This window comes from Magnolia sinica, chromosome 11 (assembly GCF_029962835.1).
Source record: "Magnolia sinica isolate HGM2019 chromosome 11, MsV1, whole genome shotgun sequence".
Lineage (NCBI taxonomy): Eukaryota > Viridiplantae > Streptophyta > Magnoliopsida > Magnoliales > Magnoliaceae > Magnolia > Magnolia sinica.
Window position 1 is genome coordinate 60,151,942 of NC_080583.1, and position 14,340 is coordinate 60,166,281.

A 14,340-nucleotide genomic window follows, 5' to 3' on the forward strand; every position below is an offset into this window, starting at 1 on the left:
ACTATTCCTTTTACAGTTGCATTCCAATACTTGGTCTTTATTTCACTAATTTTTAGGCCTCTAGACTCTAGATCTACCTCCAAACCTCCAAATTTTTACATATATGAAATCTATTTCTAGTTGTGTGATGCTGTTATAGAAGCTAATGTGGCACGTATATTGTGTACTGGCAGCTTGCAACTGATTTCCCAAGGTTTACGGGATATGGCAGTTTCCAAATCTATTCATCCGAAAGCAGATCCTAGAGTAGCTGTAACTGCAGCCCATGGTGCCAATGCCCCACTACCTGAGCTCCAGTCTGTTATAAGTAAAGTTGCTATTAATATTCATGGTGTCTACGTTTTGAAGTCGCTGGGCATTCCAACGATCGATCCACTGAGGTTACTTGAATTCATTACCGCCACTATGCACATTTAATCATCCTTTACATTAAACTGTGATGGCGGAACCCAATTAGTTGCAAAAAAGGCTAATTTAATGATGATGATTACATTTAACTGTGTTATTTTTTCTTGAACAGGAATGTTGTCATTAATCTTTTCATGGGCAAGGAACCCAATGGAAGGCTGAAGAAAGCAGATATTGTTGAAGCTGCTAGAATCAAACTTAAAAGGGAAATTTCTCCATCTGAATATAATCAGGTCAGGGAGGAAAATGATTTAGTTTTTTTGTAACTTCGACGATTTTCCTACAGCACCATTTTTTTAAAAATATAGAATCCAGTTTTATAAAGTGCCAGCTGGCACACTATAATGTTCTGCATGGTTTATGCTTGTAGAAGTGTGTGGCCACTGCGTTGATTCAGCATAAACACTATGATTGAGCAGTAGGAAGTTTTGGAAGGATCTGAAATATAACCCTCCTGAGTCTGTTAACAATTTCCTCTCAACTATTAGATCGTAAATTAAATTCTCATGGTATTGTCCCATGGGAGTTCTCTGTGTGAACTAGGTCCTTGCATGCTACTTGATAAAGACTTGAAAAGAACCTTGAAGCATGGGAATTGTATTTTCCTTTTTCTTTTTTGTTGAATGAATGGGAATGAATGCAAAGGTATCATACTTATGGTCTTCTCGACTCCATTTAGGAAGATTTTGTAAATATTCCCACGCTTATATGTAGAGGTCTATCCAAATGACTTACATAGATCACAAGAATATCCTGATAGTACATAGAAATTACAAGCGTACGCTCATGTAATTACACCACTATTTCTTAACACTCACCATACTATATTCGCGGAAGGCTAAACGCTTAGTTTGCTACATACGGCCGAACCTAAACTTCTGTTTGAGGGATAGATGTCCATACATCGATACGGTATGTATGGATTCTTGAGAAGAGAGGAGCCGTGGATCCCACAAGTGAATAGGAATTTGGGTCTACATTGCATCTCACCTAAATCGCCCCAGGAAATCGGTTGCTGGTGGAATGAAAAGTCAAGTGTTAAAATCATAGCCACAGAATACGACCCTAATCAAAATGCACACATTTGCCTCATATACTATGGGGATGGTGAGAAGAGTATCTCTTTATATCCCAAAGGTGCTATAATTAGAGATATCATTATTTTTGGTACATAAGTTCCCATATCTGAGTCTCCCACTCGTTAGATGAGCTGGTGGAGACAATGTAGTCTGTGTGAGTGATCTAGAGTTCAAACCCTGGCAGTGTTACCTTTCAAAAAAAACACTTCCCATATCTGATGAGCTGCCAATCATGGTGAAGAGAGACATTTACATCTAAAATGTGTTGCTTCAACACCTCTAGCGCTTAGTTAAATTGGCGGTCATTCTAGCTATTATGCATATAATCGGGGTGTACAAACGGCTATGTAACGGTAATGATGTGGGCCATTATGCACTTTGGGGTTGTGGCAGCCCGTGGTAAAGATTTCAGACCATAACAGTCTGTTATGACCATGCATAACGACATAGGCTGTTATGTGTATACAAGTCCTCTTTTCGAGCTTGTTTTTCATATTTCCCAAAATTTCCTTCTCTTTTTGACTTCTTTGCTTCTTGAGACTACTTTTTAACCCATTTTCGGCTAGATTTGTGTAATTTTTGAAGATAAAAACTCAAGATTTAAGCCATTTTTGAAGAATCGAAGATTTGAGGTTGAATTTGGGAAAAAATAGAAGAAAAAGGGTAAATTTTCTTCTTCTTCTTCTGTTTTTTTTTTTTTTTTTTTCAATTTAATATTATATTGCCAAATCAACCAAATCTTGCTAGATTTGTGTTCGATTTGTCCATGTTTGTATAAAATTTCGTTTATTTTTGTATTTTTGCTGGTTTTTATATAATTTCCATCAATTTCTTTTTTTTTTTTGTAGAATATATGGCGTGTAGATTGTTCAAATACACATGTGGAGTTTAGATCTACACATGCATGTACTAAATCATTGTTTTTCATCTCTTTTTTCTTCTTTCTTCTTCTTCTTCTTCTTCTTATATATATATATATATATAATTTTTATAATTTTTTTCGTATTTTTGGTAATTTTAGGTCATTTTATGGGATGAGTAATGATAGATTTTCATTGCATAGTTCATAAATTAATTTTATGGACCTATACTCTGCTTTTTTATAGTAAAATGGTTATATAAATATAAATATATAATTGATGCATCATTAGATTCATGCTCACATAATCTATTTTTTATTGAATAATTGATATTAGATATTTACAATAATTAGCATAGTTTTTAAAGTCAGTCTAAGCCTCTTAGGTTAATAATATCATTAGGTAGCCCGAGACCACATTCTTACCAAAGAAGGCTCGTTGCAATATCATAAACATGTTCAAAACAAAAAAGGCATGTATATTTGGAATTCTCTCATTTTCTGAAAATTTCTAGTATTTTAAAGGCCATAACCTAATGGTCCAACAGCTGGCCATTGCCATTGTTGAAACCCTTCCATGTAATGTAGGGCTAGTGATGACAATTTGGAGAGGTGTTTTAGCACAAATATCAATCCATTGCTAAGAGGAAGGAACAAACATGTCCTGAATTTGCCTTGAAGCGGCTTTCTCACCAATTAAATGATAGTCAAGCTCTTTTTATGTCATTGAAAGACTGGATTTCTCACCTTATATGTGGCTCTAAGATTATCACAACAAGAACAAAAGGCCATAGTTGTTAGGTTAAGATTCTCTCTTTAGTGGAGGATTTGTTAACTACCAGTCATTATGGACACTCATCCTTGGATCACGAGGATACAATTATGCCTTGGATATCTTTTTGTGGTTTAGAATAATAGAATGAAATGATAGTGTATTATCTTGATAAGATTCTTTCATTGGATAAGTATATTGTCTTGATAAGATTCTTTTCTAAGATAAGGGATCTTTTATGGATGGGTGTTTTAACGTGGTTAAGTTTGCATGATATCCTAGATGATAAAGAATCTTAGAAATTCCATCGTTGTTTCATAAAACACTCTGTCGGGTCATTGGAAAGCATAGCTATGCTCCATGTCATTTTGCTCCTTGCATAAAACGTCTAAAGCGACCTCTTGTGAATATCGTCATGATTCCTCGTGGATATGGACTGTGATTAACATGGATGCTAATCTTTGATCTTCTCCATTGTCTTTAGGAGTGCACGGGATGTGTTTCACAGTCTTAGTGTGTTGAGGGATGTGGTAATGGTATGACTATCTATCTCCTATGAACATCGATACACTTGTGGTTTCTCGTAGATGATACCGTCAAATGGCCTCATCATTATATTTCACTTTTTACAAGAGCAAGGGGAGTTCGCCTTAGTGGCATGTTTTAATCTAATCACTGTTGAATGTATATTCCTTTGTGTAAATGGAAGTGGAAGTTTCCTCGCAGTAATGCTGAAGGGAGCACTAAAAATATAAAGTGCCTGCATTGGTGGGCGAGATTGGGTGTCTTATGCAATGGGAGAAAAGAAAGCCATACCATAACTGACCAGTTTTGGATCACTAGTATGAGGATTATCGTGGTTTATAGGCTCTGTGATCCACATTGTGTATATGCGGATGCTATATTCTGTAAAAAGACAGAAATTGGGATTATCTTTCTTTATTGCTGATACTTTCAGATAACATGTTTTGTGCATATCATACATGGTGATCCTGATTCATGGTTTTTGTATGGTCTTGGACATTGATATCATTTTGGATTAGAAGGTTCATTGATGAACTTTGAGTTTTCTTATGAATGGTTTAAATCCTCTTGATATCTTGCTACTAGATGCAGTCTTGACTGGACGTGTATTCTTAAGCGTTTATCCTGAGCATTATTGGCTTTAGGGCGAGTGGGAGATGTTGTTATTGTGTGCCTTGAAAAACAAATGCTAACTATGATCATCGATCCAGATGGCCACCTATGTTTGGGTATATAGTGTGAATGTCATAATTAATGTGTGAGAAACTTCAATGTTTCTGATCATGTGGGTTACAGAGGGATTCCTTTGGTTGCCCTAGGGTAAGATGAGTTTAGACACAGTAGTCACCGGGTAAGGGAGAGTTTCTATTCATGGATCTCAATATCCTAGATATTCATGACCACTTTAGCTGGATTGGCTAACCCGTGATCATATTTTGTGGTCATCCTGTGTGTTGGTAACCAACAACGACTTTGGATGGACAGTCTCCACCATCGTGCTATTGGTGCCTTTCCCTACCCACATGGGAGTGTGAGTGTTCACTATGCTTGAAGATCCTAGTGTTTAAGTTTGATTGGATACTTGCATTTGAGGATAGCATCAAGTCTCTAATCTTAGAGGCCCATCAATTTTGCATTGGGTTGACTTGATCATGTACTTGCTTTAACTAATCCTTAGATATGCGGACATATGAGAGTTTGAAGATCCTAGTGTTGTGTGCTTTTGCTCATCTTATGAGGTGACATTTGTGATTGACATATTGTGGTTAGGTGCATTGTTCGAATTATCCCCGATATTATCTCTATCTCAAGCTCAGTGATATTGATAACAATGGTAGTGATACCAATAAGACTGGCAGTATCAGAAATTCTAGGTATCGGCAATGTATCGCTAAGCATCGCCAATGTACCAATACAGCCAATATATCACCAATGTTTCCAACTATGTAAATTCTAGGTGTTGCTTATATCGCCAATGTATCGATATCTCCAATGTATCATCAATATTTTCGACTATGTAAATTCTAGGTGTCTCTTGTATCGTGAGTGTATCGACGATATTTCAATAATATCGCCAATGTATCGATATCCCAAAAAAATTGTTTATTAAAAAAACCTCCATTTTAAATTTTTATGGGCATGGTTGTATGCAGTAATTAATTGTCGACAATATTATCATCAATGCAACATGGGTGATATCGAGACCAAATTCTTTCGTCTCCTTTTCAATTGTCAACGATTTCTCACCGAAATATATTGTGTTGTCGATATTCTGAAATACTGATGGATATTTGGACGGAAGGTAGGATGGATAGATGGGATGGTTGGGCTGATTTCTTACAACAACACATGCTTTTAAGCCCCCTATTAAATGGAAACTTATTATGTATGCATTCTTTTTGCAATTTCTTTTTATTCCTAAACATGCAAATATGTGTACTTTAGCATCTCTTGAAGTTTTACTAAAAATTTCCACCATTTTCTCACGTTTCCTTGCATTTGCAGTTATCAATGATATTGATATTGTTTCCGTATCCTCGACTAGCGAAACTTGTAGCGATACCGATACTTCGAACACTGGTTAGGCATGTCACGCCCCGAAGACCCGAGTTATGGCACATGACTTGTACACCATGTGTACTAAAACCATTCCTTCATACCGTTTTCTAGAGGGTTAATTAAAATGTACACTAAGTTTCCGAACTCAAACCTTTAGCAAAACATCTTACATTCATTTATTTCAATCGCATACACATATATCCAGCATCACGATCATTTATGGGCATTCAATCCACATATTGGTAACATTCACAAAAGTTAAGCATGGTACCACAACCCACCCATTGGGGGCTCTATTAAACCATTACTAACAAAAGCTTTAATTATTTATAACTTTGAGTTACTCAACTTAAAATTTGCTCAAAGATATAATTAAACGAATAACATGAGTTCAACTATATACGTTAGTAATTTAACATATTCAACTCGTCTTCATCAAGATAGGGCCATAGCCCTTGTGAATCGTCCACTGGTTGACTTTCCTTCCCTAAAACTTGAGCAGCTGTTTCATCGTCCACTAAATCTGTATGGTTTTTTCATCAATAAAACATCAACTGGCCAGGCCCAATGAGTGAACCCATCAAGGTTCATGCACATCATAATTAAAATAGAAATGCATGAATGTCATGAGATGCATGGATGTGTGAATGCATCAAGTGAGTTGATTAGTCCACTTGCTTGATTTGGATCCCATCAACCCGCATCTCTCCCTTTTTGGGGTAGGCTTCCACCATCTTGGTAGGCTTTCACATATTGTGGGCATCCAGGGATGGTCCCCTAGGTCACCCGATACTATTAGTACCTATAGGTCATCCAGGGAGTGTTTCCAGGTATTCAGAGTAGTTATGTGATGCATGACATGGATGTATAAGAATGATTAATGCATTATGTTCACAATTGTCACATATATAGTAGTATATGTCATTTTAATTTTAAGCAAACAAGCATTCAACACAAGGAATCACAATCAACAAAAACAATCAGATGACTAATTTAATCACAATAAAGAGAAAACATGTTGGGATCACTCACCTGAAATCTGGTGATGTGGATTCCGAAATCTTACCTCGAGATCAATCAATTAACAATTACATAATAACATAGCTCAATTAGCTCCCTATTTACATCTTTTTAACTTATTTGATCAATTCACCTCTGGTTAATAAATTCTCAATTCGGACAGCCCACATGTAGAATTCAATTGTTAGATTCTGAATTCTTTTAGATTGCATACTTATAATTAGTCATCTTATCATGTGGGGTCTACTTAATCAACCAAGCGCTTTTATCATCCTGTTATTTTTAAATGATTCACTGATCACATAGGACAGATCTAAGCCATCCATTGACATCACAAAATCTCATATTAGAATGGGTCAATAGATTGCTTAGATCTAGACCATTTATGTTTCCAAAAAAACTTATTCAAAGTATAATAGGCATGATCCTAACCTTTCACTCTTATGGCCCCATCAACGGTCAAATCCACCCACTCTCTGGATAACAATTTAGATCTATTCCAGAATGAGCATACGTAGTGGGGATTTGATCTGATTTATCCGATCACCACTTTAGAATGTAAGGTATAAATGATTCTTATGGTTAAATATAATAAAAATGGCCCATCCACTGATCAAATTAATATGAAATGCAATTAAATCTTTTCCTAAAATACTATTGCCCAAATCTATAATTATAAATCATCTCTTTGTTAAACATTTTCTACGCACCTATACAATGATGGTGAACTTACATGTTTAAGCCCTCGTATCCCTTTTTTAAAGAAGATTTTTCTAGATAAGTTATTATTATTGCTCTAGGATTTGATCCTCCTACCTCACTTGCAATCGGGAGTCGCAGTAGCAAGAGTCGATCCCTCGACCTCTCTCTCAACTCAAAGTCTCTACCAACTCAATTATTGACTCGTTTCATTTCTTAATTAAAAATAAAAATATTTAACTATTTATTTTAGTTCTAAGTGCACTAAAATTCAGGGTCGTTACACGCATGCATTAGGATGCAATTAAGACCCACTCTTCTAACATGGGTCTCACTATTTCACTCGAGAACTCTTTAGTGGCTTGGATCTAGGTAATTAAACCATCCATCAAGTGGTTTTCAAGTTAGGCTTGACACTTAAAAGCTTTTAGATATTTTTTGGAATGTTTTTAACTATTGATCTTTTGTTTTGACTATTAAAAATGGTTTTATCAGACTTGATGGATATCTAATGGTTAAGGTCCATCTCTTAGGCTAGCACAAGATTATGGCCAACGGTAGATGCCACTAGTAATGAAAGGATTTTGGTCAATTTTGGTATGTATATGAGTAGTGTTATAGACTTTTGATGATGTAGGGCATACTGAAGCAAAGTTACCTGGATCATGGGTTGCTTTGGGTATGTGGTATCGGGAATACGTACACGGTATGCCACATCCTCCAAAATGTGGTATCCCATGGGTAGGATCATGTGTGTGTCACTCCATACACTGTGTTTGCAATATAGTTTTACATATGAAACCATATTGTCATTTATGTATGAAATTATGGTTGTCATGATTCTATACTAGGCATGTTGAGTGTGATATTATAACTAAAAAAACAAAAATATAATCTCTGCATTGTAAATGTGAATTTGTATTTATCAATAGTAAGAATTTAGAATCATAATTTCAGGTTGCTAAAAGTATTGATCTGTATCGCAAATGACCCATAATTTGGATCACACGATCTGGAACAAAAAACATAGGGGGTTTCGTGTTTTAGGAAAGTGTTCTGAAATTTGTCATGGTGAGAAGTATCATAACAAGTACATCCCTCTGAAACCCCATATCTAGATAGATCCTATCTGAAGGAGAGTAACCGAGAGCTTGAACACCCCCACCCGGCATCTAGAGTAAGAGAAGAAGAGAGGGGACATCTCTATCCACCACCACATGGTTGATGTGTGGGGTCCACCCTGTGGACAATCATCCCTATAGTAGGTGTGTTAAGCTCTATGCTCCTCATCTCTTTGTTAGTATAGATTGGGGAGAGATCTCCTACATTAGAGAATCGGCATCGGCAATCATTAGACGATCAATTGGACACAAACTTGAGGCAACATCTTAGCCGTAGATTTTTTGTTTTCAGAATTTGATTATACCTACATGAGGATACTCAAAATTTGGAATTTTTTTTAAAAGTTTACGTTTCAAGTATTTCAAAATCGCCAACAAGTGGGGATCGCTATTTGGTGATTCAGACCATTTCTGTAATGGGTCCAACCAGGGGTCGAGTATGACAAGAAATTCTCTAATGGTCTGATGGGCCCACACAAAGGCTCGGAATATGTAGAACAACCTCCCGCAGAAAATCCCAGCTAATGATGCTCATTTGATAAAGTAAGTGCATTTGAAATGCTAAGAATGTCCCTTTTACTTCAGCTCATTGGATGGAAGATGGCTGCGGCTGAGCTCCGTAATCTTGGCATTTATTCTCTGGTGCTTAGACTTGGGAAAGAATTATTACCGTTGGGGTTAGTGTCGAGCCAGTACAGATTCTTTAAGAGATAGCAGGACTGACTCGTAATGAACCCTTTACAGAACTCCCTTTTGCTTATTAACAGTTCAAATTTACATATTCCACACAGAAGTTATCTGTACATGCTATTATCATCAATTTCTTTAAGATTTTATGTTTCTCCCTCCCAATTGTGTAAAATGCTGAGCATGGTAACTACAATTTCATTCATTTATCTTGCCTCTCCTTTCCTTTTATACCAGTCTGATGCAGGACATGAAAATTTAAATTTGCTATGCAAGATTTTAGGCTTTATATCATACTAGTTTAGAAACAATCACACAAAATTTCACATCCCACATAAAGTAGAGCATTCAACAAGGGGAATTTATGCGGGTCCAGGCCTACACATGCTAGGGATGGATCAATTAACGTTACAGACCAAACAATGCTCAAAGCAGAGTAAATTCATCCACACATGCACAGAAATATTTTTCCAATCCAAGGGATTCACAGGTTTCAATTCGGGGAACCCTAGGATTGAAGAAAAGGGCATAAAAATTGGGGATTTAGGATAATCTAGGGTTAGGGTTAGGGAAATCAGGTAAGAGGGGAGTGAAAGAGAGGAGAGAGTGAACCTGAAGCCAACCTGCGTGTGTGGACGGCAGGCCAAGCCTGACGCACGTGCGCTGATGGCTGGTCGCACGTGCGTGGGGCCCACGAACCCAAAAACTCCCTCCTTGGGGCTGGTCAGCCAGGGTTGGGCTACGAACTCAAGTTTCAACTTGATCTGACGTCGAGTCTGTGCGTGGTGCTCCGTCGAAGTTTTAGCCCTCCTGCAGGGCCAGATTCCAGAAATCTGCTTTAGAGAATGAATGACTGCAAAATAATAATGGATTTGCAGGTGGGATGATTGTAGGAGAAGAAGAATATGAATGATAAGAGATGGGGGCGATTTGAGAGGGGTGTGGCTTTGCACCACGGTAGTTAGCCCTTCAAAGAAAGGAGGGCTTTGCACCCAATTGGATTTCCACAACTTAGAGGATTAGAGAAGTAGGAAAATGCTGAATTTTATTCATAATATTCAATGAAAAAAAACTTACAAGGGGTTGCCTATTTATAAGAAAAACCTATACTTTAAAAGCCGCGCCATGTGCGCACCTATTGCTTAGAGACGAAGTAATAAAAAATAACAACTAATCAAAGTAATCTAAACCGTCCATGATATTCCTAAGAACAATAATAAGCAAAACTCAAAGTACTAGATCATCTAGAGTAGCGGGCCATGATCATGAGATTCAATGGTGGGATCCACATGACGATCGGGTCTACTCCAAGGAACCAAAACATAGTCTTCTAACTAGGAGGCCTTCCCTGGACGTCGTCATTGATCTAGATCGATGGTGGGGCCCTCCTCCTTGCGTACGTGCGTAGGGTGGGCGTGCATGTGCGCATGATGTCCCCATCACAGTCTGTTCTTATTGCTTAAGCTCTTATAACATACCCACATAGACATCCAACATGATGCTTTTGAACAAATGAATTTTCAGTTATTTGGGTTTTGAGCATGTAGCTTGGTGGCATACAGCCTGCATTTCCAACATTGAAGTCTCATGTTTGAGCTATTATTTTTTCTTTTTCTTTCTTTTTTGGAAGGTTATTTGGAACTAACCTTCATGTAAGCTGTTGGAATCAATATCCTGCGAATGCTGCATTACTCTGTCTGTGGGCTATATACTACAGGCTGGGGCTCCAATAGCTGGGTCCAGACTGTGCAAATGATAAATTTTGTATTGGTGGTTGGCATGAGATTCGCAGTTCAAAAATAGGACCTTGGACCATTTTAGGCCAACAATCGGCACTCTTTACTACGGATGACCTTTGGGGTTTCCTGTTTTCAATTATATTTTGTCATTTATTATGCAGGTCATGGCTGAACTCTGTATTTCTAGAGGTGGTGCATGGGTGCTGAAAAGTGGTGATGGGAAGCCATGATGATGTTCATCGTATGGCATCTCAAACTGACAATCAATTGATTCTTTTCCCGGTAAGTAATCATAGTCAAGCAGTGCAGTTGTTTTCACAGTTTTTAGCAACTTAGCATACATATGAGAATCCATTATGCTGCATCTGCACAATTGTACTTTTGCTTGTGGATGTACAGTTACACACATGACACGCAAAGTGCACCTGCATGTGCGTGCTCTATATTTCAATAACAATAAAAAAAAAATTTCTTTCTTTGTCAGCAATTTTCAAAGGGGACGTGCATCTTTTCCAGTTCCACAGGAATACTACACACGTGAAGTCATTGCAGCAGCCACAAGCTGCTCAATTAGGTGATCTTTCTTTTCAGCCTTCTGGAGATTCTTGATAACAATGTTAGTTGGGCAAGGCTCAATTGAATTTCTAGACTGGGAATCTCATATTCCCAGTATTGTTTAGCTTTTGTTATGCTTTGTTGATGAGGAATGGAAATGCTGTGAACCAATAAAATCGTCTGCTGTCCTGCCGCAGTTGGTAGAGGGTATATAGTTTCCATCGGCTCAATGTATTGGATAATTGTACATATGTATTCCTTGGATGGTTTTCCACCTTGGTTGGATTTTTGAAATGAGTTCCCTGCCTGCATTTGAAACTCTAATTTATTCAAGCGTTTAATGATTGTGGATAATATATCTTTGAATTTTTTTACCCCTTTGTTTATTAGATGATGAGACATTTGACTTGTAAAGGCCACAGATGGTGAGCAATCTTGTTGGCAGAGATTCTGCTGTTGCTGGTGGAATTGGTGGGTGGGTCCCAGATTATTAGAATTTTCTATTAGCAAATCAACCCATCGGTCTGGATTCGGCTAGAACAGATTTCATTGAGACTTAATTTAAACTCTATTTGGTCATTGGGGGGGGGGCGCGGGGGGTGGGGGGCTGCTCGCTGGGTTTGACATTACTTGAAAGAACTCGTCTCAGCTCATCATCACCCAAAATGAAACTCAACTTGCCAAGGCTCAAAAAGTAGAGCTAGGCATTGAGCCGAGTTGGACCGAGTTAGGGCTGACTCGACTCGATCCGGTTTTGAAATAGCCCTGACCTGAACTCGATTTGACTAGATACTGAGTTCAGCATGCTGGACTCGATGTGAGTTCGGTCTGGTCTGGACTAATCCGGGCTGAGTCTGATCCGGTTAGAAGTACTAATTCGGGTCAAGTTGGCACCGAGTCAGATTGAGAGATGAGGCAGGGAGGGAGTGGAGAGGAGAGAGGAGGGTGATGGTGATGGGTGGTTGCTAGGCTTGGAAGAGGAGGATGAGGGAGGGAGAGAGAGAGAGGTTGGGATTGGGTTGGGGTAGGGTTAGAGAGCTGGGTCGAGTCGGGTTTTGGATCGAGTTTCGGGTCAAGTTATTGGGTAACCCCAACTCGACTTGGTTTGAGTTCGGATTGGGCGAAGCTTACATGTTTCGGGCTGACTCATCCATTCGGTTCGGGTCGAGTTAGATTGGAACGAGTCGGATGAATCAAGTTAGCCCAATTGAGTCATCCCATGCCCACCTCTATCAAAAAGTATATATTTGAAAAATCTCGGGTCGTTAATTGCAAAGGATTTCCCTCTTCGGAATAACTGAAAAAAAGAAAAAGAAAAGAAGACTCGGAATTCTTATGTCATAGAGGCAGGGTTCATTCAAGATCTGAGCAATAGTTTAGATGGTGCAATTTATCACCTATCATTTGGCCACGCAACTGGTATACCAAACTCGACGACTGATATTGGAGCCTGTCAACGGTGGGCATAGTCTGGGTTGAGGTCAACCTGAACCCAGGACATTTGTATTTGGATCTAACATTTATTGGTGGACCAAGCCTATGAGCTTTGAAAGTTGGACCACTGCAGGCTTGGTGGGGAAATCTTTCCGGTCAGGACCATTAATTTGTCAGGCCTGATAATTAGTCCTAACCCCAGCTAGCAAGCTTAAAATTTAGAACGAAGCCTTAATAAGATTCTATGCTGCACCCCTTGAAACTACGTGGGCTTAATTTTCAGTCTGATCCAAAACTCAGTGGGCCATAACAAAGAGAGATGCAAATTAAGGAAGGAAAATATTTAATTTTGCCATGGCCCACCAGAGTTTTGTATTGGGCTGAAAGGTGGGCTATGAGGTTTTAAGGGGTGCCGCATCACATTGACCGTTCAGATGTTCAGATTCTGTGCCTAAGACATGTGCAAATGTGCCCACGGGTGCTCACGTAAGAAGGTGTGCAGGTGAGCATTCCTCTCTCTCTCTCTCTCTCTCTCTCTGTGTGGGAAATGGAGGTCGAGTTGTGTGGGCCCCACCGTGATGTGTGTCGAACATCAACACCGTGCATTTGATGAGTCTCCTTTAGGTTATGGGATATCCCAAAATCAGCCATATACGGAACTCAGGTGGGCCATACCATCTAAAACTATGTGAAGACATGCCTAAAGCATATAAAAGCACTTGATGGGGTCCACCTGAGTCTTGGATGCGGCTGAAACTTGGTCTGACCCCTCATCCAAATGGGACACATATAGTGGATAGGCTGGATTTGTGAACCACATCTCGGAGGGCCAATAAATGATTATGAATTTTTTAATAGGGGCGTAACCCTCTCAATTGTTGTATGTGGTGTGGCCCACCCAAGTCATAGATTGACTTGATTTTTAAGCCCGTGGCCTACCATGGAATGGTGCATTTGACTAATGGGGTAGATGTTCTTGCACATCACGGTGGGGCCCACACAGCTCGACCTTATGGGAAGTTCCCATGAGGTCTACCTTATAGTACCATTTCCATTATATATATATATATATATATATATATATATGGAAAAGGTTTTATACGGTCCAGCTCATGGGAACTCCCCATGATGTCGAGCTGTGTGGGCTACACCATGATGTATGTCGAACATCTACCCCATCAGTCAGATGCACCATTCCATAGAGGTCCTAGGGCTTAAAAATCAAGTCAATCCGTGACTTGTGTGGGCCACACCACATACAAAAGTTGAGAGAGGTTACCCTCCATTAAAACATTCATAATCATTTTTTGGGCCTACAGAGATGTGGTTCACAAATCCGGCCCATCCATTATGTGTCCTACTTGGATGAGGGGTCAGACCAAGT

At 38.8% G+C, this 14,340-nt stretch overlaps 1 protein-coding gene across 5 annotated transcripts in view; it reads left to right on the top strand.

Annotated features, from left to right (window-relative positions):
- LOC131219212 (uncharacterized) overlaps window positions 1-11,896 on the top strand; it is a 114,209-nt gene extending 102,313 nt beyond the window's left edge. For 3 of the 5 annotated variants that reach the window (XM_058214227.1, XM_058214228.1, XM_058214229.1), the window contains 3 exons: window positions 174-380; window positions 521-641; window positions 11,129-11,285. In XM_058214227.1, coding sequence (XP_058070210.1) covers window positions 174-380; window positions 521-641; window positions 11,129-11,197 — 397 coding nt within the window. In that variant the 3' untranslated portion in view covers window positions 11,198-11,285. Of the gene's footprint in view, window positions 1-173; window positions 381-520; window positions 642-11,128; window positions 11,286-11,451 lie in introns of those variants that run through there. The other 2 variants (XR_009158052.1, XR_009158053.1) reach the window with 2 other exon arrangements.
- The last annotated feature ends 2,444 nt before the right edge of the window (window positions 11,897-14,340 follow it).